The sequence below is a fragment of the Pistacia vera genome, unplaced genomic scaffold, assembly GCF_008641045.1.
Source record: "Pistacia vera cultivar Batoury unplaced genomic scaffold, PisVer_v2 Contig927, whole genome shotgun sequence".
NCBI lineage: Eukaryota > Viridiplantae > Streptophyta > Magnoliopsida > Sapindales > Anacardiaceae > Pistacia > Pistacia vera.
The window spans coordinates 164,871-191,909 of record NW_022196809.1 but is presented as its reverse complement, the minus strand read 5'-3'; the positions used below and the strand labels follow the sequence as shown (position 1 = coordinate 191,909).

The following is a 27,039-nucleotide window of genomic DNA, read 5'->3' as shown; positions in this document are numbered from 1 at the left end:
TATATATAAAAATGTTATATCTAAAAAATCATGATGATGTCAATTATTTTCAATTATATATAAAAATGTCAGTTCTACCTAAGCGACAAAGTGTATTAACTGTCAAGTTTATATCGTCTCAAAGATATTTAAATCAATCATATCTCATTTTAAGAGATAGACGGATAAGAGCTTTCCATGTGTTAACAACTTGAAAAACACTCATTACGTTGACCTCAAAGGGTTTAAATGAGCACCTCTCTTCATGAAAATGAGAGGCTGGACAGAAAAGAGCTGGGCATAGATTTAAGTTTTATTTCATTGTTTTTTCTCTGTAAACAAAGTTTTTCTCAATTCTTTGTACGCCTTACAAGCAATATTATGGCAATAGTCAGAGAATAATAAAATCACAGTGGATATAGGATTCGCTTTTGAGCATCCAAACTACTATAAAAACTCCTCTTGTCAATATTTTATTTATGTTTTAACATCATATTCAAATCTCTTGAATTCATCGTGTGTGGTTTCTAAATTCGCTTAACATGCATTTCACACGTGCGAGTCGTTGTGTCAAAATAAGCATCAACAAAAAAGAACACAATAATTATGTAGAATGCTTTGAACCAAAACAACAACAAATTCAAGTTTATTGATTATTGAAATACGTTTGCCACCATGCGATGGGCATATACAGTAAACTCACTGAGTTACAAAAAAGAAAACATCCACAGAAGAGATGATCTATATATAAAGTGACATAAATTACTGTAACCTACCTTCATCAAACTTCCATGGCACCCATTCACACTCCAAGAAAATCCATCCATCTAAACTGCATGTAAAGGCATCACACCTATGCAATGTTTGGCCTTCCAGCAGGTGACTGAAAACAATTGAAAGAATAACAAATGTATCTTCTTTTTATGTTGAACTTTCAATCTTCAATCCAAGACTGGCCCAGAATGGCCAATTTACTTAAGATGATTGAATGCCAAAGTTGACCAGATTTGCAGGGCCTAAGGAAAGGAAAATTAATTTATTGGATGGACATTGAATTTTTAATATTTTTTTATGATAAACCCTGAAAAAGATTTATGTAAATACATACCTAGAGGTCTTTGAGATACAAAAAAGCATGCTGCAATAACTATATAGCAGAGCAGAAGAACCAATCCTTTCAAGTAATGAGAGCTCCCATCCTAATAAATTAAAGATATCATTATGATTTAACTATGAATAAATGTATGGTTGTAAAATCAAATTGAGAAGTTTGAATTATATATACCTGTAAAGTGAAAGCTGTGGCGATAATTGATAGAGCAAGAGCACCAGTCTCAAGGAGATTAAAGTTAAGATCCATCTTAATCCCCATCATCCAAGCAACAACCACACACAATGGAACCTGATCGAGTCATAATGGGAATTGTTTAGATTCTTCGAAATTTTCAGTAAAAATGATTGAACTTATGTATGTATATATATTTTGAAAAACTTACCACAAACAAAGCAATCTGAGTTGCAGAACCCAAAGCAACACCTAAGGTTATATCCTGCATTTGGGCACAGAATTGTTATATTTAGCCAAATCAAGTTTTGATGAAGAAGGAGATGAAAATCAAAGGCTGTAATGTTACTCACCAACTTGTTTTTAAAGGCAAATATGACGGCTCCAGCATGCTCAGCTGCATTTCCAACGATTGGTAGCAAGATGATGCTAATGAAGCTGACAGAAATTCCCCAAGATTCTGAAGCATCCTGTAAACAATAGGACAACACAATATCTAGTTAATTTTACTCTGAATTGACAATTTTCCAGCGTGTTAAAGGTCAATTATGTTTTAGAATATGTTTCAGGAAAATGTAATAAATTAAAAAAGAATGGAAATATCTAATATTTTCAAATAAAGAGTTTAGTTTACCTCAATGGTGCCCACAACGTATTCGGACAATAGAGCAATGACAGCAGTCATCCCAACCAGCCAGGCAAATCCACTCCAAAACCCTATCACAGGCACTTCTTCTGCTCTCACATCGTCATCAACTTCCGAGTCCTGATCGATTTTTATGATCAATGGCTTAATTAATTACCACCCAAGTAAAATTCCAAATGAAATTATTTATGAAACAAGACTTTTTCCATATAGTCTAGTTAATACAACCCTTCCAAGAATTTACCTCCTCAGCTTCAAACAATTGTCTGTGTGTCCACAATTGGAAAATAATGTAGACAAGATACGCAATCAACATTACAATACTGGCGGCTCTCGACAACTGCAGTGTTGGGTCCGCCGTGAGAGCGGCTGAGGCACCGGCATATCTGAACAAAAGCGGTAGCATGTGGCACAACAATGCCAGCAATAGCAGTAGAGTGTTCACATCAGCTTGTCTCTGTTGAATAAAGCAAAAGAGGTATAATAAGAATTTTATTAATTTCCTTTTGCGGGCATTTTAAGAAGATTTATAAGATGAGCAGGGACGGAGCCACCACTAAGTGTGAGTAGGGGTGTGAAAAAAAACTGTTAACCGAACAGAACTGATCCCAAATTTTCGGGTATCGGTTTCGGGTATTTATTATATGATACCAGAATTTTTCGGTTCGGGTATTGGGTATTTGTTTTCAGAGAACCGGGTACTCAGTTTATTAAGAAATAAAAAACCTAGTTTTTAAACTTATTTTTCTTTAACTTTCAAAGAGCAAGAGGCAAAAGCCCCCAATCTTAAGTATTTAAGGTATTAAATTAAAAGTTGATTTAATATATGGAAGGAATTGTATTTACAAATTGAAATTTGAAATCTAAAAAATAAAAATTCATGCAAAGTTATGCAAATTCGGGTCATAAACTGGGTATCCGGTATTTGAACCAAATATTCGGGTACTCGAAAAACCGAGTACCCTTAAAAGCAGTTGTACTCGAATATTCGGGTACCCAATTTTTCAAGCAAAACCGGTTCGGGTACTTAGTTTTGCACAGCCCTATAAATTTGAGTGGGGGGCTCATGCAGTCATGCCTCCAATGACCTTGTAAAATTTCTTATGTATTTGTAATAAAACAATCACTGCATTTTACAATATCACTATTAATTTTTTTTTTTCTATTTAAAATAGAAATATTAATTGATACTTCAAGGTTATATATGATTAATTTTTCGTACTTTTTTAAATTTAATTTTTTATCTTTTAATTTGCCCCCACTGAACCAAAAGTGTGGCTCCATCACTGACGATGAGACTTACCCTATCATATTTTTGTTCCTTTTTGAGGTTGGCAATGCCTCCACAGAAGAGAGAGGTACCAAGAACCAGGAGGAGGTTCGAAAGAATGGAACCCAAAAGAGAATACTTCACCACATCTATTTTATGTTCAGCTAGAGCAAGGATTGCTATGATGAGCTCCGTAGCATTCCCACAAGTTGCATTAAGGAGTCCTCCCACTGTAAAGTAAAACCCGAAAAGATAATCACATATTAATGAAGACAGTTAAGTGGAAGAGCACAATTCTAAGTTTCGGTTCGTGAATTTAAAGTGCTTTCTCCTTTTGATAAGATTGTTTAAGAATTGATCAGATTCGGATGGTGATATGCAACAAACTCTTTGGAGAAGAAGTTAGGAGAAAAGTTGAAAATGGTTTCGTCCTTTTTCTTTTTTTAAACCATATTGTCAGATATTGGAATCGATACCTGCATCTGCATTCAATCATTCACTTTAAAATTATATTTTTTTAATACTGGTTTAGACCCACCAGTACCGAATTGGCATCTGAAAACCAATTAACAAAGACAAACTGTGAAGGTATTCTGAAGATTAAAACAAGGATTAGGGTCAACTGTGCCGTTTATTCTTTGTCGATTCTCTCTATAATCTTCGATATCCATTGAACATCCTATATAAATACGGATTTGTTTACAGTTTGTCTTTGTCAATTGGTTTTCAGATGCCTACCAATTTGGCATCAAAATAAAGGTATTTCGAATATTAAAAGAAGGATTAGGGCAAACTATGCCATTTATTCTTTGTCAGTTCTCTTTATAATCCCTTTTAGCAGAAGAAAATCTAATCAATAACTCCGGTACAGAAGGAAACAATTACCTGTTGGACCAGTGTAGTATGCAATTTGCCTACGCCAAAAAATAAATAAATAAATAAAAATTGAATGAAAAATGAATTAGTCCCCATTCTAAATACATAATAAGATGATCAGAAATTAACAGTTAACAAAAAAATAATTGATTTACTCTGTCAGAAAGCTAACACGTTCGGCTAAAGGAGTAAGTCCCAATAAGCTCAACCCGAAAACCCAGGGCTGTTTGCAGAAAATCATAAGAAAAATGTTATTCAAAGTTTCAAACCATGAAATGTAAATGGTACTGCAATTTTATAAGGTAACAGGCGTATAATGACATAAAATTCCTGTCTTTTTCTTTATTTTACGTTAAAAAGCAATTAAACAGTGAATTTATATATAAGGCATGCACTCACTCTTCCAAAGTTATACAGTGGGCGATAATGGCTAATGGTATAGCCGGAAAGAGAACTGAAAGTTTCGTCCCCAAAAAGACCTCTTGAAGATTAGCAAGCGATTGTCTAAGGAAATTACAAGGAACTTTGGATACAAGCGTGAGATCAGACTTCTTCCTCAACGAGAAGACGACTGTTGTGGGCAGTTCTGCCATGTCGATTCTCCTTCTCAACCCTTTGAGGTTGCCATTCTCCAAGAGCCATTGTTCCTGTGAAGCCATTGTTGTTCGAAACAAAACTTGAATAGCTATCACTATCAATAGAAATTCAGTAATAACGAAGGAGAAAGTTGTAATCTTCTATCTGTGTGTGAAATTAGAGTGGATTGAACTGTATAAATAGCCATAGGAGTTCATTTTGTAACGCCTATGACTATAGGCATCTTCCTGGAAGTTTCATTTTTTCGGTTTATGTCAGTAGGCAGCCACGTGGCTAACATCAAGTATTTTTATATTTTTCAGATCATTATTGTAAGAGGAATGTTTGGGAATTTTTTAAAAATAAAATAAAATCCTGAATAGATTGAAAATACTACCAGCAATTTAAGGTAAAATTATAAATCAAATTGTTTTATTTCCTTAAATCAAAAGTCCATGCATGAATTGATTTCCTTTTATCGAATTTGTTAACCAAAAATAGATTTTATTGTGTAATTTTCTTTGAATTATTTTAGTCAACAACTGTTGATTTATTGCGTGAAAAGATATTTGACTGCTCCTCCCCTCGTCATATATGGAATGAAAGTGATTTTTTTTTTTTTTTTAAAGATGATTCTGTACAATTCACATAAATAAGAAGTGAAGAGTAAAAATAATAAATTATTTCCTCCAGCAGTAAAAGATTTTCAGAACTCTTATATAATACGTCCAAATGGACGGAGTAAGTTGTTCAGTCAATCGAAACAATGACTGGAGCTAGGTTTGTCGACGTGAAAAGAATTATTTGATTAATATTAAATCCGGAAAGTTCGGTTTGGGGAAAAATCACTATAGTGTATATATATAATATTATAACTTTTTTATAATGATAATCTATATAAAAATAACTTTTATATAATCATAAAAAAAATTGGTCTCAATTTGGATCAGTTATAAATAAAAATAAATTTATCATTATAATAAATTATAATTTTTCTAGGTCCCGTTTTAAGGAATTTTTCTCTACATAATAATAATTATATGTATATTACAAATAATATATGTTATGTTACATTAAAGGTTTAAGATAAAAAAATGTATTTATATAAAGTTGTTTGGGAAAATGATTTATATTTTAGAGTTGTTATCACATATTTTATCTTGCAGGTATGTAATAAGTCATCAGCATGGACACTTTCTTGTTTAAGCCAAAATATTTCTAGTTTCTCAAACATGTTTAGAGCTTTTTAACACGAAACTTTTGGTATTTCCGTACTATCATCCTTAGGATTATCTTCTTACTTTTCTTGTTTAATTCCAGTAATGAATTATTCTTCAGTTAAAGTATACATGACTTATTGCTCATTTGGATGATTGATGAAGACAGATGATTGATGAAGATATTAATATCCATTTGATTATAGTGAAGTTGTCAAATCTGATCACTCAATTTTGCCATGACTATTTGATATCCATTTTCGTTACTATCCTAATGCTACTAAAACAATAAATTGAAATCATAATACTACTAAAACATTAATTATAAAATAAGAAATCAAAACAATAATTTTTGTAATTACACATCTATTAAGTTATAACCTCCTCATAATAATAAATTTAGTTAGTCCCAATATTATAACTATAGAGATGTTCTACTGTATATAACTTAGGTCCAAACCCTAGTGGCATTATCGTTGTTCTGATACCATGACAAGGTAGGTTAAGTCCAAACCCGATGATATCATCATCACTCTAATATCATGATAAGGTGGGTTGGGTCCACATAATCGTCACTCTAATACCATGATGTGGGTTTGCAACTCAGTAGCTTTTGAGAGAGAGTCCAATCACATATATCATAATAAAATTGCTTTGGATAAAACTCATTATCTCGTAAAAGAGGATGTCCAATCACATATATATACACTATAACAATCCACCAACCCATTGACTCGGTGCCGCAAGACAAATACTAATTCTACCACTGATTACTAAAATTTATTCGTATAAATGATATAATTAAACAAAAAAGAACATAAATTTCGGTTTGTGAATTTATGAATCATTGAATGGAATGAGTGGGAGCAAAATCTCAGTTTCTGAACGCATTAATGAACGTGTAGTCAAAAACTTTAATTACAGACCAATATTCCCGTCAAGATATATAAAATTGAAAGAAGAAAAAACAACAAAACTTGAAACTAATCATAGACTTGTCGTGTCTCGGTGTCGGTAAGCTGATTTTGGTCTGATGTTTATCGAATGAAATAATTGTAGCCAACCAGGGAAATCCACCCATTAAATTGATGAAGCTTAAGCCGTGACAAAGTATTACACTCCAAACCTGCAAATGGAGAAAGCAACACCCTGAAAGAAGACCATGAAAATAACATTTACCAGTTAGAGAAAAATCATTAGAACCATATATTTTGTTTTCATTGACTTGCCGTTCCGTGAGCTACTTCTACTCTTTAATTAACTGTTTGTTCACCATCAAAATACCTAGAAAAGAGACGTACATCTAACCGTACCAGCACACAGGAACTTTCCATGAAGCTTCTCTTAATGAGGAACAGGAACAAACAAAAACAAAAAAACTTAATATCTTCATTAAGATTTGTTGATGTCAATCTGTTGTCTTAACTACTACAATCTGTGCGTTGTCAAAAGTTAACTTGGTTAGTATCTAGACAGAGTCATGTGAACCTAAGCATCGAGTAGATATACGATATAATAGATCAATCAAACACAGTAAATAAAGTTGAGATTTTTCAACAAAGTTTGACGTAGAACGTCTAACAGATGAATTCCTGGAGAGGATTGAGCGTCAAAAGCTCAAATATACAACTCAAAAGTCTTAAATGAGTATGTCAACTTAAAACAGATATAACTTTTGATTAGAGAGGAGTTATAGGGCTTATAAGATATTAATGGAAAACTCGTTTCAAGCTTGACGTCGTGACCAACTGGGTGGGTGTCCTAGTTGGGGGTCGTTTTCAAGACGAAAATCCATTGTTTTGCCGGGTTTTAAGGCCGTTTAAGTTTTCTTCGTGTTTCCTCTATTTTATTTATAGTTCTTTCTTATTTTATAATTAGTCAACAGTGATGATTTCTTATTTTAATCAATCTTTTCATGCTTAATTAGGATTTTATTTCCTTGTTTAATTGAGAGTTTTGTTAGAGTTGGTTGTCACCACCCTATATAAACATATTATTCATTTCTTTGAAATTATGCAATGATTTTTAAGATTTTCCTTCAAACTTTACAAATTAAGTTTATGTGATTGAGACTTATTCATCAAGCCTAGAGGCATAGTTGTGTACTAACCTTATTTTTACGCTAACTCGCTGCATCAACTTTTCTCTTTTATTCCTCCACTTATACTCCTAATTAATCATCAGTCACTATTTCTCACTTAACATCAACAAAATTACAAATCGACCTCAAAGCTGAGTCTCCAGCCAACAATATTATATTGATTAATGTAAATGAAAATGACAAACTGTGTGTAGCCAGCCAGCCATTTCTGTTGTTGTGACAGAGCCACACACAGAGGCATAGATTCTTCAAAGATAAGTACACTGTGTACAAACTATACGTGTAAGACTCCCAGTTAGACACTTGAGAAAAGAGTTGGATTTTGGTTTTGGACGTACCTAGGGTTTGCATTGAATTGTTAAAACAAGATACAACAGCTGCGTTTGGCCTTTTAGTTCGCAAAGTGTCAAATGGGGAAAGTGAAGAGAAGCTTCGCATTTACATTTTTAAACTTTTAGCAGCCAGAAAAGCCAATGTAACTGCAGTATATATATAGTTTTGCCAAACCAAAGCAGCAGTCAAATTTTTTGATGAAATATCTGCTACAAAGAGTTTATCTGTTTCACTTTCATGGGAATCCGAGGTCTGCTACAAAAAGATACAGTTTTGTCAGGTAGAAACGTTAATCACAAAAGACTACAGATTCAGGTAATTGTTCTTCAATATGTTTGTTTAGTTTTAAGTATATAGGATATAACACAATTACAGCATAGTTTTCATTATTAAACTTCTATAATCAAATATATAGAGTCTTTCCTTCTCTTTCATTTATAATTTTCATAATTTTAAAATGCGATCTAACATTTTCCATTCTATTTTTCTCTTGAAAAAGGGTGTCTGACACAACATCCCACAAGAGGATTCGAACATGAGACTGTGTGTTTCAAGCACACATCCCAAATCCTAACGCTCGTCCTATCACTTGAACTACGTAGTTTTTTTACTATTTGTTTTTGTCGAGAAACAAACGTCCACATTTTATAACATGAGGAGTATGGTTTAAGATTGTTTACTCCAATTTTTCGACTATTGAGTTTATTTGTTAATTGAGTATTTACTTCTGAGTAACATTTTCTTTTATATTCTCTCATTTTCTTTTCATCCAAACACTCATATTAAAATTAAATATATTTTGGTTTTCAATATTCAACCAAACCTAAAAGAAAACTTATCATGATTTGCTGTGAGACATTTTATTAATAAGAGGTAAAATAAATTTGGTAGACAAATACAAGTACGGCATTATCAATGTAGTCGGTCCAGATTGTCTAATGAACATCAAACTAACGGCTTAAATTTAAGGCAAAAAGAGAAACAGTAGTATGAGGTGTTGTCTTCAACAATATTAGCCAATCTTCAAGGGTCCTATAATGGCTTCACTCCAGTCCAGTCCAAAAATTGTTTCAGGTAGAGCAGCCACGGGCCACCTACGTACATCTCCATGTGTATTCTGAGCCCTCGACACCTTCCACGAAATTTCCCCTTTGCAAAACTACAATATATCCCATCCGTTTCATTCTGATTATCATCTCATCTCCTCAATTTACGACAAGACAATTTCATTTCAAGATTTTGTGTGATAGCTTCTAAATCCTCATCTCTATCACAAAATAAATTCTTAAAAATTAGTAGTTTGGATATGTACGTAGAAATTCATCGATTCACTTTGAATCACATTCATTTGTATGAAAGGGTTTGTACATTTACGTGTTTGTGAAGTTAGAGGCAACCTTAGAAGAAAGGCTCGGGAAATTTCCCGCCCTTTCATTTTCCAAATTTTAGACAAATCAATACGTCTGGACTTTACATACATCACATGATTAAACATATACATATGTAATTTGTATCCTATTAAAAACTTCTCTTAAACTATAAATCCTCAGATCATATAGAATGTGACATTGGATGTATGTTAAGCTAGATTAATTTATCTTGTTGTTGACACTACCATTAGAAAAGATCTTGTTAATGCTTGATTTTGACACCAACGACTCGTACATATAAAATGTTAAGATAGTCTTAGAAATTACACGTGATGGATTCATGAGATTTGAATATGATGCTGAGATTATATATATTTGTAGAAACATAAAGAATAGATAGACAATAGGGATTTTTATAGTGGTTCAGATGTTTAAAGCTCTTCATTCACTGTTATTTTATTATTCTCTGACTATTTCTATGATATTGTCTGTAAGGCGTACAAAGATAGAAAAATACTTTGTTTATAGAGAAAAATAAGCTTTCATGTATCTAACTCTCATATGTCCAGCCTCCTCTTTTACGAAGAGATGTGTCAATTTATACACCTTTTAAGATAAATGTAATAAGTGTTTTTACAAGTTGTCTTGACATATGGAGAGCTCTCATTCGTCCTTATCTTAAAATAAGATAAGGTTAGTATAAAATATCTTTGAGGCGGTATAGGTTTGACAACTAGTACATTTTATCTTTTAGGTACTTGTTGAGCTGACATCAGTCTGATTTTTTAGGCATAATAGATCTTTTGATGATTCTTGTGGTGAAAATTAAAATGTACATCAGCTGGGTTGGGTATGGCTATGAAGAAAGCTAAGGGTATGTGAAATTTCGAGGAATTTTCCTGGATGAGAAAATAAGCATGTAGAGCCATACTTGTTTGTTCGATTATGTGATACTGTTTGGTGGAGTACTATATACGTGTGTTTGTGTGTGTGTTTTGGATTTTCAGAATCAGTTTGCATATCATTATTGGCCGATCGATATTAGAGTCAGTATATAGTACGTTGTGTGTCAATTTCAGTGAACCCTGAGTGGTCCAAAATTTAGGACCACATATTCCATAAGTTGGTTGGTTGAACTTCAATATTATTGAAGTGGTACTTACGAAAGTTTCTACAATATCTCTTATCATGTATACTAAAAATTAAATGGGTTGTTATTAAATTTGCAATAACTGATAAAATTTGCAGTAACTCAATCTTGGTAGTTCAAGTGGTGGGATGTGTGACTAAAGCACACAGTCTCAAGTTTAAATTCTTTTCGCTTTCACAATTTAAACAATTGATCATGATAGTAACCTACAAAAATTAGTCGAGGTACGCATAAGATATCTCAAACATGGTTATTAGTATCCTATGATACGCGATATGTATTTTACGATATGATTCATATATATCCATTCTTATCCTTAAAAATATTGATACAAATATATAAGATTTTATTAATTTTGGCCGAAGGCCCCCCCAAAAAAATTCAAGTTGAATCCGGATCACCCAACCCAATTCACTAAAACTCGCCCAAATTTGCCTATTTTGAATGGAAAAAGTGAAGAGGAAGATGTGTTGGCCATTTTGCATGATAATAATAAAACAAGTGGAGATATAGCTATTGACATTGATCTTGGAAATGATATGAATGGTTGAAAGGAAATTATACAGATTCTTAATTTTGTGATTAATTTTGATTATGTAATACTCTAATTTAAAGCCAATAATATCACAAAAATCGTTAATTAATCTTGGGGATGATATTAATTTTTAAATTTTATTATTATTATTATTTTAAAAGTCGTATCTTCCAATACAATACACACACCATTTAAAAAATTAGGTTTTCGATACACGATATATGGTTTGACACGAGATATATATATATATATATATAGTGCATCCTTGCAAATAAGATTGTCCATTAATTTAGAATGAATATCTTATGATCATCATACGAATCATGTGCTTTTAAACTTGTTCCTCTGATACCATAACTGATAAACAATGAACTTATGAACCTGTGATGAAAATATGACAAAACTTGTTTATCTGTCAGTAATAATGACTATTGCCAAAAATATAGGCGAAGTAATTTCATCCATCGAGACGGAAAATAAAAGTCATTCAGGATTGCCTGGATATATAAAATGTTGAAAATTCAATTTTACAGAATTGCAGTCTTTAAAGTTTAAACCCATTTTACATACTACCCTCACGGCTCCATTATGAAGATACAAATTTCAGGACAAACTTCATCAGGGAAAGAATTAAAGGTAGTTCTAGACTTTCATCTAATCTTTGAAAACCCCTTTTTTTCTAACTGTTTATGAATTCCAGTAAACACACAACAGGGAGTTTCAGAAGCCAAAAAAGGAGTGCCATTGTTGGTTCTCAAACTCGAAATTGTTGATTCAGTCAGCGAGTCATAGATCCATAGCAGCTATCTTTCACAATCGAAAATCTGGTTCAACTGTCGTCTATATCAGCTCATGTCACAGTTGTCTATAGGTTTAATGCAATACACACGGGATCCCAAATGCTTCACTTCAAGACCAGCATTTTCGCAACCACTAAAGAAAAGTGACTCATCCTCCTTCCCAATTCTGCGTCTCCAGCTCATCAAAAATGCAGGATAGGGCAGCCCTGGCAATTTTACAGCAAGAAAGAGGTTATGAAGAAGTAGCGCAATGATCAATCAGTTTCTAATTTCTCGGAAATAAAATCAGAAAAAAGAAATAGTTAGCACGTTACCATCATTCTGCTCATTCTCCGTGAGAAGGTATGCTTTGTTAGTTTTTGGCTTGTAAGATTTGAGGAGAAAGGAAAGAGATTTTATCAAGTTTGGATACTGTTTTACATCTACAAGCAGCCATAAAAAAGAAAAACGTTGATGCATTTTCAGGAGAGAAATTACACAATGAAACTCAGGAATTCAAAAGAATAGTTTGAATCTGATGGGCACAGTACTATATTGATAAGAAAATCAGTTTAAGCTTTGTCCAGAGTACACATGATAGTTATGCAGAAGCAGAAAAAGTAAATACTTACACAATAAAATATCACTTGCTATAACAAGGTCCCAATCTGGGGTCACAATTGGAAAAGCCTCTCCCCACGAATCTGGAAACACAAGCATGTTCTAGATCAATATATTAAACCAAAAGTCAATAAATGATAACAAATGGAAATACAATTAACAATCTTTTCATTCATCATTGCAAGCCCAAAACAAGAATTGAAACTAAATCACTACTTGTCATCAAGCAAGATAAAAGCATAGAAACGGGCATTCTCCACTTCCAATTCCCAAACCATATGCATTAAATAGGAAGCCATTACCACATAGGAGAAAAAGAAACTCACGCTTTATATGAGGAAGGACAGGTTTAATTCCATTTGCCTTGCAGTTATGAGCAATGTTCTCTTCAATTTCCTGATCATCATAGTCAGACGTGGTGATGTCAAGATGAAATGCTTTTCTGAGAAAAATGGCCAAAGCTCCAGTGCCACTGCAATTGATTAAAACAATAAATACCAGCTGGTATGCACAAACTATAGAGTAGATCGCCCAGATATTAACGATGATCAAATATAAGATGTTCAACTGGAAGCAAGAAAAAACAATCGATAGAAGAATATTAAGCTTAAATAAAATTAATTCCCATTTTAAAATGCACAGAATGTCTCCACCAAAAACCATTTCCATAAGCTCAAATCTCCCAAAGGTTCAATCTCAGGAAACTAGGGCATTTCGTGGGACATTAAAACTAAACACTGATTGAGCTCACAAATTAATCTACTATAACATTCAACTAAAGCCGGAAATATACCTGCCCAATTCAATGCAGCGGCGTCCTTCTATCCATGACCTGTGTTGAACTAACCATTCCGCAAATGCAAATGTTCCTGGCCAGAGTAAATTAGCATTCAGTTCGTGAAAAGAAAACTCCCGAATAAGTAACTCCTGTACAAAACCCAAAACAATTAAAAGCTGAGAAACATGAGACTACACTGCACCTTAGAATACAAGCATTCATACCCTAGAACAAGATTCTTTATAAATCAACAAACTAAAAGACAATCAAACTAAACCCAAGCCTTCATTGAAATTAATTATATCAACTATAATAAAGTGCAAAAATTATTTAATCAAAGAAAAGTTCTGAAGCATTACCATTTCAGGGAACTGGTGGGTCCTCTCCACAAAGCTCTGACAAGTCTCTGTGGTTTCCTCATCTGCAAATTAAAAGTAACAGTAATAATTAATTTTCTCTTTGTTACAGGTTATGAGCAGACAGCAGAGTAATGAGAATTATAGTAAAGTTAATAAAGAAAAAGAGTACCAGCAGATGAGTCATCGTCTTCAGTAAAGAGCGAGGATGGTGAGAACAGAGCTATGTCCATTTTTCTCACCGTAAACCCGCCTTTTACTAACCTAACCATTAGAAGAGGCATCAAATGCGGGCGCAAGCGGGTAGGACGGGCCGGAAGTGGGCCTCTTTTTATGTTGCTAAGCCCATTTCGCCCATGTAGGTGAGGCCATTTTATAAACGGGCTACGATGGCTCCAGCAGACTATGATCGGGACCGGGCTATTGTTGGAGTAGCTAGTCAACGGGCCAGCGGACTGGGCCTATAGTTACTTTTAGCCCAAATACTTAATGGGCTCTGCTACACAAGCCTGAATGGCTAATTTTTAACGTAATATATAATTTTTAATTATTTTAATATTAATGTTATTTATCCTACTTTAGACACAGCTTTTGCTAATTTGATGATATATCCTAAATTACCATTGAGAAAAATTCAAAGTACTCAAAGGCGTAAGACTAAAGCGATCCAAAAAATCCAGGAAATATAATTTAACCCTTAAATAAATAATGAGTAACAACTAATAAGAATACAATGCCCTGTAACTTTAGTAGTTATAATAGCTTAATAATTCCGCCATTAGTCAGGCTAGGCCATACTACTTTAATTCATGCTTTTCAATAGACAAATTATTTTATATTAAGACAATTTAATAGTTTAGTAAGGCCACGTGGCGATTACGTAGCATAAAATCCACCGACCACCACTTTATCATACGTCTTTTTAATTGTTAATATCTTTTAAGAAAATTTTGATTCATTGGATCCGGACGCACTATAAGTTAGTATACAAATTTCGGTTAGGCTTAAATCTGCCTAAAAGCTAATAATGCCACCGTGGTCACATGGCATCCAATCCACCGACCAATTAACAATGAATTGATCAAGTGATAAAGACTTGGGACAAAGGGTTTGTTTCTCCCATAATTTTAGATATGAATCAAAAAAGTAGTTGTTAATATTATTGATTACGGATTAAAAAAATTATCTTATTTTAAAATCTTTGTCAAGGGTCGAGGAACTAGTTAAGGTATGCATAAACTAGTCCAAACACTTTCTCATAAAAAAAAAAAATTTATTAAATTAAAAAATTATTAAAATAGTGAAATTATGATTAGGTCAACATAATTTCACTATTTTACTTGTATTCAATCTTTTTTTAATTTAAAAAAAAAAATAAACCAAATTATTAAATTAAAAAATTTCTAAAAAGTTTTTTATATAAATTTTAAGACAGCCGGTCATGTGACGTTAGGGCATCTCCAACCCTTTGGTTTTGCTCCAACCCAACGCTAATTGCCACAGCATTGTAGCTCCACACCAATTTGGTGTGGTACTGTAGCACCATTATAATTTTTTTTCTTTTAAATTTTGTTAAGTTAATTTGATTATTAAATTTTACACTAAAAATCACATCAAATTGGATTATTATTCATATTAATATTTATAATAATAAATTCATGATAATAATATAATTCAAAAAATGATGAGAAATTAAAAACAAAACTTTATTCAATGCAAATATTAAACTACAATAACTCAAAATAAAAATCAATACTAATTTAAAAATACTAAAATTAAAAGAAAATACATCATAAACTAAAATAACGATTTAATATTCCGATAGATTAGTTTCGAATCCTGTAAAATCATCAAAATATTAAAAAGAACTAGAGTTATGGAATTTTACTATCAATATAAAATTTTATTTTTGTATTGTTTTTTTTTTTTTTTTTCGTTGTGCACAAATATGGCTTACTAAATGAATAATTTAAAAATACTAAAATTAAAAGAAAATACATCATAAACTAAAATAACGATTTAATATTCCGATAGATTAGTTTCGAATCCTGTAAAATCATCAAAATATTAAAAAGAACTAGAGTTATGGAATTTTACTATCAATATAAAATTTTATTTTTGTATTGTTTTTTTTTTTTTTTTTTTTTNAAAAAAAAAAAAAAAAAAGCTAGAAGACAATGCCCAAATAGGCGACAAAAACCAAAACAACCAACTCTCCTTGAACCGAAAATGGCAGAAAAACCACCTCCCCAAAGCATGAAAACCTCCCTATATTGTGGATGGTTAGTGCATCTTTACACTGCCCTCCAAACAACCGATTGTTTCTCTCCCTCCAAATCCAATAGATGGTGGCATTAAAACACAACTTCGCCAAAAAATGCGTTAGCTTATCCCTCTTCCAATTTAAGGATTAGCCATGAATATAAGCATTCCATGGCACCGCCCTATAACCCATAGAGCTAATGGCAAGGATGCGGCTCCAAATAGACTTGGAGAAAGGGCAAGAGAAAAAGAGATGATCCAAGGTTTCTCGGGCCGAATTACAAAAACAACAAAAAGAGTTTTGCGAAATACCGTATCTCTCAAGCTTATCCTTTGTAAACTTTTGAAGTAAGCTACTCTTGAACTTAATTCTTTCATTAAAATATATTTCATCTCCTATGTTTATCTTTAGGTTAAATTCCCTTATATTTTGTATGGTTGATTCTGATTTCTTTAGCATTTAGTTTGATTATGATTGTTTATAAATCAAAGGCTACTGATTTTTTTTTGAGTGTTGTGTAGGAATTTTCTTTGTGAACTTGAAGTAAGGATTACTCTCAACTTTGATTTGATTATTTCTTCAAATATATTTCATTTGCTCTTATATTTTGTGTGGTTGATTATTGATTTATAATTATTTATCAGTCAAAGACAACTTATATGTATAATATATTGTTTGGAAAATTATTGTATATTTGTGTGTCGTAGCTGTAGTGTATATTTATCACATGTTGTAGGTTTTTGATGGGACAAAGAATGTTGAGAAAACATCCCGAGGCGGTGGGGATGTTGAATTAGGTGGAAATGGTGTTGAGGAAACATCCCGAGACGATGGGGATGTTGAATTAGGTCGAAATGGTGTTGAGAAAACATCCCGCGAGGATGGGGATGTTGAAGTAGGTGGAAATGGTGTTAAGAAAGCATCCCAAGGCCCGGATGTTAAATTAGGTGAAAAAGGCAGTGGCACTCCTGCGGCAAACCATGGAAAATGTAGCCCTACACTCCTGGTAAGTTATAAAGATATAAGTTTCATTGTCTTAATTATAAGGATATTCATTATTAACTTAATAATTTCCTCGTTTTTTCCTTGTAGTTTTGGTTAAAATGGAGCTTTTATATCTTCAACTTTTTGTTGGTGCTTTTCGTGCTTGTACTGGATTTGATCTCCCCTGAGCATAACACCACTTATGATCTAGTGGGTGTGGTGGCATCTTTGTTCACATTGGTTTTTGGCATCATTGAAATTGTTTTGCGGGCTAAAAAGGAACAAGTAACATGGAGGAAAAACTGCAAGATTTATTGGTTTTATGATGGGAATGATATGCCTTTTGGTACTTCGGCAGACATAATTGGATTGGCTTGCAACTGCCTTGAGTTTATTATGGAGACAGTTACTCGTTTTGCTGAAGATAAAGTTAAAGATAAACCTATCTACGCAAAGTTCTTCCCCTTCATCTTCGCCTTTTTCCTGTTGGTCACTAAATGCTTGGAAGAGATTTGTGCAGACTAGAAGTTTGAAGGCAGTTATAATATTCAGGCAATGTTTGTGTTTCTTGTTTATCCAGTATTCCAGATTCAAGTTCTACAGTTCAAGTTCATAGAGTTAGGTTGCATTTGTTAATTTGACATTATATTGTTTAGTTTTTGTAACATCGTTCAGTCTTATTGATGTACACGTTTGGGATGTAATTAATTGTAACATTACTTGTGAAGTGTTTTGTTATTTATTTACTTATCTTTGAATTTGAGAGTAGTGATGGCAATGGGCCGGGCTGAGACTGGATACCCCTTGGTCTAAGTCCAAGCCCGATCTCATGACAAAGGTTCAAGCCCTGTTTGGACCCGTCACGTGTATGATAGGTAAAGTCTAAGCCTGATCCGATACGTTTTTTGTAACTTCAGGCTCGATCCAAGCTCACTTATTTTTATAATGTGAATTTTTAAATTTAAATTTTTAAAAAATTTTAATTCTAGAAACAATTTTTAAATATTAATTTATTTTTTAATACTCATCAAATATAAAAATAATTTTTTAGTTTTTACAAGTGCATTCATATATATGAGTATCTAGGATAATCTGATAATTAAATATATAATATAAGGGTAATTTAGCATTATTAATATTAAAATTGTCGAGTTAGGCCCAGCCTAAAGACATATTCAAGCCTGACCCGTGGTACGGGTCAGACTTTAAAATCAGATCCAAGTCCAAACCCAAGGTAACAAGAAAAAGTTTTTATATAAATTTAAGACAGCCGGTCATGTGACGTTAGGGCATCTCCAACCCTTTGGTTTTGCTCCAACCCAACGCTAATTGCCACAGCATTGTCTCCACACCAATTTGTGGTGTTCTGTAGCACCATTATAATTTTTTTTCTTTTAAATTTTGTTAAGTTAATTTGATTATTAAATTTTACACTAAAATCACATCAAATTGGTTATTTTCATATTAATATTATAATAATAAATTCATGATAATAATATAATTCAAAAATGATGAGAAATTAAAAACAAAACTTTATTCAATGCAAATATTAAACTACAATAACTCAAAATAAAAATCAATACTATTTAAAATACTAAAATTAAAAGAAATACATCATAACTAAAATACGATTTAATATCGATAGATTAGTTTCGAATCCTGTAAAATCATCAAAATATTAAAAAGAACTAGAGTTATGGAATTTTACTATCATATAAAATTTTATTTTTGTATTGTTTTTTTTTTTTTTTTTTTTTTTGGTATCATTTTATATTATATAATATTTTTCTATATTAATATAATATTTATTTAATTAAATAGTTTATTTTATTAATTAGTATAATATTTAAAGTAATTATTATTTAATAAAAATATTTTTTAATATTTAATTAATATATAAAAAAATAATAAATTAAAAATAAATTATTAATTATATAAAAAAATATTTTAAAGAATATTATTTTTAGTGTAATATTTAGTAGTGTTTTGACCGAAACTTCAGGATGTTCTTAGGCGAGGTCCTTAACATTTACGCTTAACATTTTCTATAAATTTTGCACAATGTCACAGGACTCTGTTATAATCTTTGTCAGTTTTCTTCTCTTCTTTACAGTCTCACTTAAGATAAGCTGACAGGCTAGTAGTTTTTTTTTTTCTTTTTTTTTTTTTAAATCATCTTCTCTTCTCAATGGCTTTTGGCTCTTCAATGTTTTCTATGAAGTTTTTAAAAAAAAAAATAAACAATCCAGAAATGCCGTTCTCGATTCTTTTGCGGCGTGCGCAGTCAATATTCTATTCTAAACCAACCCTTTCGACTGGGCAAATTTCTTCGTATTAAGAGATTGTATTGTTGCTTACTGGCTTTTCATGTCTGTCTATAACAGAAGCTTTTGTTGAGTTTGCGATTTTGCTAACAAGCTTAGATCTTCGATTTCAATAATCGTATGGAACTCAAGAAGCATTTATTTTCAAGCAGCTAGAGAAGAAATTTCATTGCTTTATGTTGGTTATAAGAATAGATTTACCCTACTGTTTCAGGGTCTTACAGGCAGATTGGAAGCGAAGAAGAAAGCTAGGATTAAGGTAAGGATCGAACTAGATCTGAGTTATATTAATTAGTTAAGATTCAGTTTAGTCATTGAATCAGACTTATTAATAGTGTTAAATTTGTATTTATTTACTCTTACTTACGGTAGCTTTGTTCGTACAGATGCCACCACTCAAGCATCTGCTTCCAATCTCAACGATGAACGACAGCCGCATCTCGGTGGAGAAAGCACCACTGATTCCATAGGCAACGGTCGCTGGAAGAGATTCAAGGAATTTCATTCATTGCTGAGGTAATCTCGATTCAATCCTTGTTAAAATTTCAAAATTAATTAGCAGTACAGTTTGTTTGTCAAAAAACAATGTTTGATTCGATTCTTACATTTGCTATGTTTATGATTATTAGGTTCACTTCTCTTTTTTTGTTGATTCTCTAGCATTAATCAGTTTTATTATATATTTTCTTGTAAACTGTTTTTTTTTTTTTTAGGAAATAAGCTTTCATTATAAAAGAAAAAGAATGTACAAAAGCGGCGCCAGCCTACTCAGGACAATCCCTGGTTTAAGACCCAACAAATAGTCTATACAAACTATGTATATACACAAAATCTCTTCCTACCTGTTAGAACGAACAAACAATATATTAAACCAAAAGTCAATAAATGATAACAAATGGAAATACAATTAACAATCTTTTCATTCATCATTGCAAGCCCAAAACAAGAATTGAAAATAAATCACTACTTGTCATCTAGTAAGATAAAGGCATAGAAACGGCATTCTCCACTTCCAATTCCCAAACCATATGCAGTAAATAGGAAGCCATTACCACATAGGAGAAAAAGAAACTCACGCTTTATATGAGGAAGGACAGGTGTAATTCCATTTGCCTTGCAGTTATGAGCAATGTTTTCTTCAATTTCCTGATCATCATAGTCAGACGTGGTGATGTCAAGATGCAATGCTTTTCTGAGAAAAATAGCCAAGGCTCCAGTGCCACTGCGATTGGTTAAAAGAATAAATACCAGCTGGTATGCACGAACTATAAAGTAGATCGCCAAGATATTAACGATGATCAAATCTAAGGTGTTCAACTGGAAGCAAGAAAAAACAATCGATAGAAGAATATTAAGCTTAAATAAAATTAATTCACATTTTAAAATGCACAGAATGTCTCCACCAAAAACCATTTCCGTAAGCTCAAATCTCCCAAAAGTTCAATCTCAGGACACTAGGGCATTTCATGAGACATTAAAACTAAACACTAATTGTGCTCACAAATTAATCTACTATAACATTCAACTAAAGCCGGAAGTATACCTGCCCAATTCAATGCAGCGGCGTCCTTCTATCCATGACCTGTGTTGAACTAACCATTCCGCAAATGCAAATGTTCCTGGCCAGAGTAAATTAGCATTCAGTTCGTGAAAAGAAAACTCCCGAATAAGTAACTCCTGTACAAAACCCAAAACAATTAAAAGCTGAGAAACATGAGACTACACTGCACCTTAGATTCAAACAAGCATTCATAACCTAGAACAAGATTGTTTATAAATCAACAAACTAAAAGACAATCAAACTAAAGCCAAGCATTCATTGAAATTAATTATATCAACTATAATGAAGTGCAAAAATTATATAATCAAAGAAAAGTTCTGAAGCATTACCATTTCAGGGAACTGGTGGGTCCTCTCCACAAAGTTCTGACAAGTCTCTGTGGTTTCCTCATCTGCAAATTGAAAGTAACAGTGATCATTAATTTTCTCTTTGTTACAGGTTATGAGCAGACAGCAGAGTAATGAGAATTATAGTAAAGTTAATAAAGAAAAAGAGTACCAGCAGATGAGTCATCGTCTTCAGCAAAGAGCGAGGATGGTGAGAACAGAGCTATGTCCATTTTATTCACTGTAAACCCGCCTTTTACTAACCTAACCATTAGAAGAGGCATCAAATGCGAGCGCAAGAGGCTAGGACGGGCCGGAAGTGGGCCTTTTTGTGTTGTTAAGCCCATTTAGCCCATGTAGGTGAGGCCATTTTCTAAACGGGCTACGTGACTCTAGCAGACTATGATCTGGCCCGGGCTATTGTTGGAGTAACTAGTCAACGGGCCAGCGGACTGGGCCTATTAGTTACTTTTAGCCCAAATACTTAATGGGCTCTGCTACACAAGCCTGAATGGCTAATTTTTAACGTAATAAAATATAATTTTTAATTATTTTAATATTAATGTTATTTATCCTACTTTAGACACAGCTTTTGATAATTTGATGATATATCCTAAATTACCACTGAGAAAAAGTCAAAAGTACTCAAAGGCGTAAGACTAAAGCAATCAAAAAAATCCAGGAAATATAATTTAACCCTTAAATAAATAATGAGTAACAACTAATAAGGATACAATGCCCTCTAACTTTAGTAGTTATAATAGTTTAATAATTCCGCCATTAGTCAGGCTAGGTCATACTACTTTAATTCATGCTTTTCAATAGACAAATTATTTTATATTAAGACAATTTAATAATTTAATAATAGTTTAGTAATGCCACGTGGTGATTATGCAGCATCCAATTCACCGACCATCACTTTATTACGTTTTTTTATTTCTTAATATCTTTTAAGAAAATTTTGATTCATTGGATACGGACGCACTATAAGTTGGTATACAAATTTAGGTTAGGCTTAAATTTGCCTAATTAAAAAGCTAATAATTCCACGTGGTGATTACATGGCATCTAATCCACCGACCAATTAACGATGAATTAGCCAAGTGATAAAGGCTTGAGGTTAATAGGTTTGCTTCTTCCATAATCTTAGGTTCGAATCAGAAGAGCAATTGTTAATATTGTTGGTCACGACTCACGGATCAAAAGACTTATCATGTTTCAAATCTCTTATTAAAGATCGAAAGACTAGTTAAGGTGTACATAAACTGATCCAAACATTCTTCCATAACGAAAAAAAAAAAAAAAAAACCATCAATCATCACATCTTTCAAGAAGATTTTGATTTATTGGATATGCACTATAAGTTAGCACATAATTTTAGATTAACATACTTTCAGTATTTTACTTGTATTCAATCTTTTTTTAATTTAAAAAAAAAATGAACCAAATTATTAAATTAAAAAATTTCTAAAACGTTTTTTATATAAATTTTAAGACGGACGGTCACGTGACCTTAAGCGAGGTAGCAAAAACCCTAGCTTAACATTTACGCTTAACATTTTCTATAAATTTTACACAAGGCTCTCTTGACTCTTGCTATAATCTTTGTCAGTTTTCTTCTCTTCTTTACGATCTCACCATGAGTCACCAAGATAAGGACTGACAGGTCAGTAGTTTTTTTTTTTTTTCTTTTTTTTTTTTTAAAATCATCTTCCCTCCAATGGCTTGTTGGCTCCTCAATGTTTCTATGAGATTGTTTTTTAAAAAAAAAAATACATAACAATCCAGAAATGCCGTTCTCGATTCTTTTGCGGCAGTGCGGCAGTCAATATTCTATTCTAAACCAACCCTTTCGACTGGGCAAATTTCTTCGTATTAAGATATTGATTGTTGCTTACTGTATATTTTTATGTAGATTTTCATACCACTTAAAGACTTTTCATGTCTGTCTATAACAGAAGCTTTTGTTGAGTTTGCGATTTTGCTAACAAAGCTTAAGATCTTCGATTTCAATAATCGTATGGAACTCAAGAAGCATTATATTTTCAGAGCAGCTAGAGAAGAGAATTTCATTGCTTTATGTTGGTTATAAGAATAGATTTACCCTACTGTTTCAGGGTCTTACAGGCAGATTGGAAGCGAAGAAGGAAAGCTAGGATTAAGGTAAGGATCGAACTAGATCTGAGTTATATTAATTAGTTAAGATTCAGTTTAGTCATTGAATCAGGACTTATTAATAGTGTTAAATTTGTATTTATTTACTCTTTACTTACGGTAGCTTTGTTCATCTGTATGCCACCACTCAAGCATCTGCTTCCAATCTCAACGATGAACGACAGGCCGCATCTCGGTGCAGAAAGCACCACTGATTCCATAGGCAACGGTCGCTGGAAGAGATTCAAGGAATTTACATTCATTGCTGAGGTAATCTCGATTCAATCCTTGTTAAAATTTCAAAATTAATTAGCAGTACAGTTTGTTTGTCAAAAAACGATGTTTGATTCGATTCTTACATTTGCTATGTTTATGATTATTAGGTTCACTTCTCTTTTTTTTTTTTGGTTGATTCTCTAGCATTTAATCAGTTTTATTATAATTATTTCTTGTAAACTGTTTTTTTTTTTTTAAGGCAAATAAGCTTTCATGAGAAAACAGAAAAAGAATGTACAAAAAGCCTATAAAAGGCGGCAGCCTACTCAGGACAATCCCCTGGTTTAAGACCCAACAAAATAGCCTATACAAAACTATGTATATACACAAAAATCTGTTCCTACCTCAGGACAGACCTCGGGTTAGGAACAAAACAAAAAAAAGCTAGAAGACAATGTCCAAATAGGTGACAAAAACCAAAACAACCAACTCTCCTTGAATCGAAAATGGTAAAGACTGAAAATGGCAGAAAAAACCATCTCCCCAAAGCATGAAAACCTCCCTACATTGTGGATGGTTAGTGCATTTTTACACTCTCCTCCAAACAGCCTATTGTTTCTCCTCCTCCAAATCCAATAGATAGTGGCATTAAAACACAACTTCGCCAAAAAATGTGTGATCTTATCTCTCTTCCAATTTAAGGATTAGCTATGAATATAATCATTCCATGGACTGCCCTAGAGCTGGGCATTTGGGATCGGACCCAAAAGCCCAGCATCAAAACCCGATCCTAGGATCGGTCCTTGAGGGCCTAGTCCCAAAATGGGACCAGGCCTAAGGAGGAGGGCCCGGGCCCTCCTCCGGACCCAAGCCTGGGCCCAAATTTTTTTTTGTATTTTATCCTTTTAGTCTCCTGTAAAATTACATTAAACCCTTATTAATTTTCAATAAGTATAAATTATAAGGGTTAAAATGAAATTTTACAAAATTTATTTAAAAAAAAAAAGTATTTTAACTTTTTATAACCGTTGGCTGCTGCCAACAGTTATAAAATTTTTTATAACCGTTGGCTGCTGCCAACGATAAAAGCAGAGCAGCCAACGGTTATAATTATATTATTAATTATAAGTTTTTTTTTTTCATTTTCCCCCCTACAACTACATCATAAATAACCTTAAAATCTTTCTCTAGAGGAAATGGTGAAAATGGATTGAAGCCTTCAATTTTTTCGGTGGATGGAACGTAAAACTCATTTGGGGAAGAAATTATAAATTTATGATAAAATAATAAATAATTAAAATGAAAAGAAATTAAATAATAATATGAAATTATGATGATATTGAAAAATAGAAAAAAATTTGAATAATATAAATAAATAATATGAATAAATTATAAATATAAATTGAATGAGAAATTGATTGAAGATTTGGAGTAGAGAGATTGAGAGAATGAAAGAATGAGAGATTCATTGGTGTGAAAAAAATGAATGATTTTAGGGTTATTTATAGTGTAGTTGTGGGGTGGAAAATGAAAAAAAAAAATTATAATTAATAATATAATTATAACCGTTGGTTGCTCTACTGTGACCGTTATAAAAAATTTTATAATCGTTGGCAGTTATAAAAAATTTTAAAAAGCTAAAATACTTTTTTTTTTAATTAAATTTTGTAAAAAAAAATTTTAACCCTTATAATTTATACTTATTTAAAATTAATAAGGGGTTTAATGTAATTTTATAGGGGACTAAAAGGATAAAATACAAAAAAAATTTGGACCCAGGCCCAGGCCTTGGAGGAGGGCCTGGGCCCTCCTCTTTAAGCCTGGTCCTGTTTAGGATCGGTCTTAGGACCGGGTTTTGATGTTGGGCTTTTGGTCCCGATCCCAAATGCCCAACTCTAAGCTGTAGCGTTAACGCTTGATAATGCAGCTGCTAACACCGCGGCAATCTCTTTATTTGAAAAGAAATTGGATCCGGTTAGTGAAGGCAAATTTTATCACCAGAGATATGCTTGTCACATCATCAATTTGATAGTTAAAGCATGTTTAAATGCTATACATTCAAAGATGGAGAGGGTGCGTAGAGTTATCGGATTTATCGTCGGCAGTAGCAATAAAAGATAGCAGGAGTTCGTCAAATATGATAAGTAAGAGGAGCCACCGGTTTGACCTTTAAAGTTATGTACAGACATGCCTATCTGTTGGAACTCTATCTACTTGATGTTGGAAAAAGCTTTGCCAACCGCGAAACAAATTACAGATTTTGTCAACTGGAAGAACTATCCAAAGGAAGTTGTCAACTATGATGATTGGGCGGTTTGTGAACTTTTTTATTCATTTTTTAAAATTTTTTATGATGCTATTAATACATTAAGTGGTATTTATTATCCAACTACTAATTTAGTGTTAGATATTTTAGTTCAAATTGTTAAAACTTTTGCTCGATATAGATATGATACAATTTTAAGAGAAATTGTTTTAAGTATGGAAGAAAAATATAAGAGATATTGGTTAGATATTCCATTCTTATATGGATTGGGCCTTTTTCTAAAATCCGTAGTTAACGGTGTAATTATTGAGTTAGGCCATCATTTAGGATATGATTATACGTCTTATTTGACTAACTTTAAACATAAATTGGATATTTTTTTTCTTTATATGAGAACATGTTCAATGAAAGTGGAAGTGGAAGTGGAAGTGGAAGTGGAACGTCTAGGAGAGGCGATCAGAACCTTAATGCAGCCCCCCCTCAAGGATCGAGCAAGTGGGCGTATGTGGAACGTGGCGGAAGCTTCAGCTCGTACATACATAGACCAAATGAGATGACTCGTTACCTACAGATGAACCTGACCTTTCTGACGATTAAGGAGCAACTTGACATGGATATTCTTCAATGGTGGAACCAACATGAAAGTCGATTCTCCATCATATCCCAAATGGCACGTGACATTTTATCTGTGCCGGTTTCTATAATTGCATCTGAGTCAACATTTTCAACGAGTATCGGATTGTTGAAGACAGAAGATGTTCTTTAACCGATGAGATGATTAAAGTGATAACGTGTTTAGGGATTGGACTCATGCAGAAAGAAGACTACAACAGCACCCTGAAGATTTCGGACTACTCGAACTCTTTAGGAATACAGATTTGAATAATGTAACTAGTGTTGACGATAAAATTGAAGATGAATAATTTACATTATTTTATTAGTGATATACAGATTTTAGGTTATAAGAATCATATATAGATTTATTGAAAATAACTTGTTTCTAATTCAATTTCTGTTTATTAAAAAGATTTTCTTGCTATATATGGTACTGTAGCTGATTACTGTTCATAGGA

At 32.6% G+C, this 27,039-nt stretch overlaps 2 protein-coding genes across 3 annotated transcripts; both read right to left on the bottom strand.

Annotated features, from left to right (window-relative positions):
- Positions 1–600: 600 nt before the first annotated feature.
- Positions 601–4,793, bottom strand: LOC116120161 (vacuolar cation/proton exchanger 3-like). The gene is given in 14 exon segments (XM_031406099.1): positions 601–995; positions 1,088–1,178; positions 1,265–1,381; positions 1,476–1,529; positions 1,618–1,734; positions 1,899–2,030; positions 2,155–2,367; positions 3,214–3,410; positions 4,066–4,094; positions 4,212–4,279; positions 4,456–4,472; positions 4,475–4,623; positions 4,625–4,667; positions 4,670–4,793. Coding segments are annotated over 14 exon segments (1,314 nt in total). The 5' UTR covers positions 4,716–4,793; the 3' UTR covers positions 601–954.
- Positions 4,794–11,881: 7,088 nt separating this feature from the next.
- LOC116120162 (protein N-terminal and lysine N-methyltransferase efm7-like) lies at positions 11,882–21,576 on the bottom strand. 2 transcript variants are annotated; one of them, XM_031406100.1, is made up of 7 exons: positions 21,503–21,576; positions 21,334–21,395; positions 20,987–21,120; positions 20,520–20,665; positions 12,750–12,821; positions 12,453–12,560; positions 11,882–12,344 (listed from the first exon to the last, which is right to left on the bottom strand). In XM_031406100.1, the coding sequence occupies exons 1-7, from the start codon at positions 21,561–21,563 to the stop codon at positions 12,184–12,186; spliced, it is 744 nt and encodes a 247-aa protein (XP_031261960.1). In that variant the 5' UTR covers positions 21,564–21,576; the 3' UTR covers positions 11,882–12,183. The 2 variants fall into 2 exon arrangements, with proteins under 2 accessions (XP_031261960.1, XP_031261961.1); XM_031406101.1 differs by lacking the exons at positions 20,520–20,665; positions 20,987–21,120; positions 21,334–21,395; positions 21,503–21,576 and adding exons at positions 13,065–13,210; positions 13,532–13,665; positions 13,876–13,937; positions 14,045–14,119.
- Positions 21,577–27,039: the final 5,463 nt, after the last annotated feature.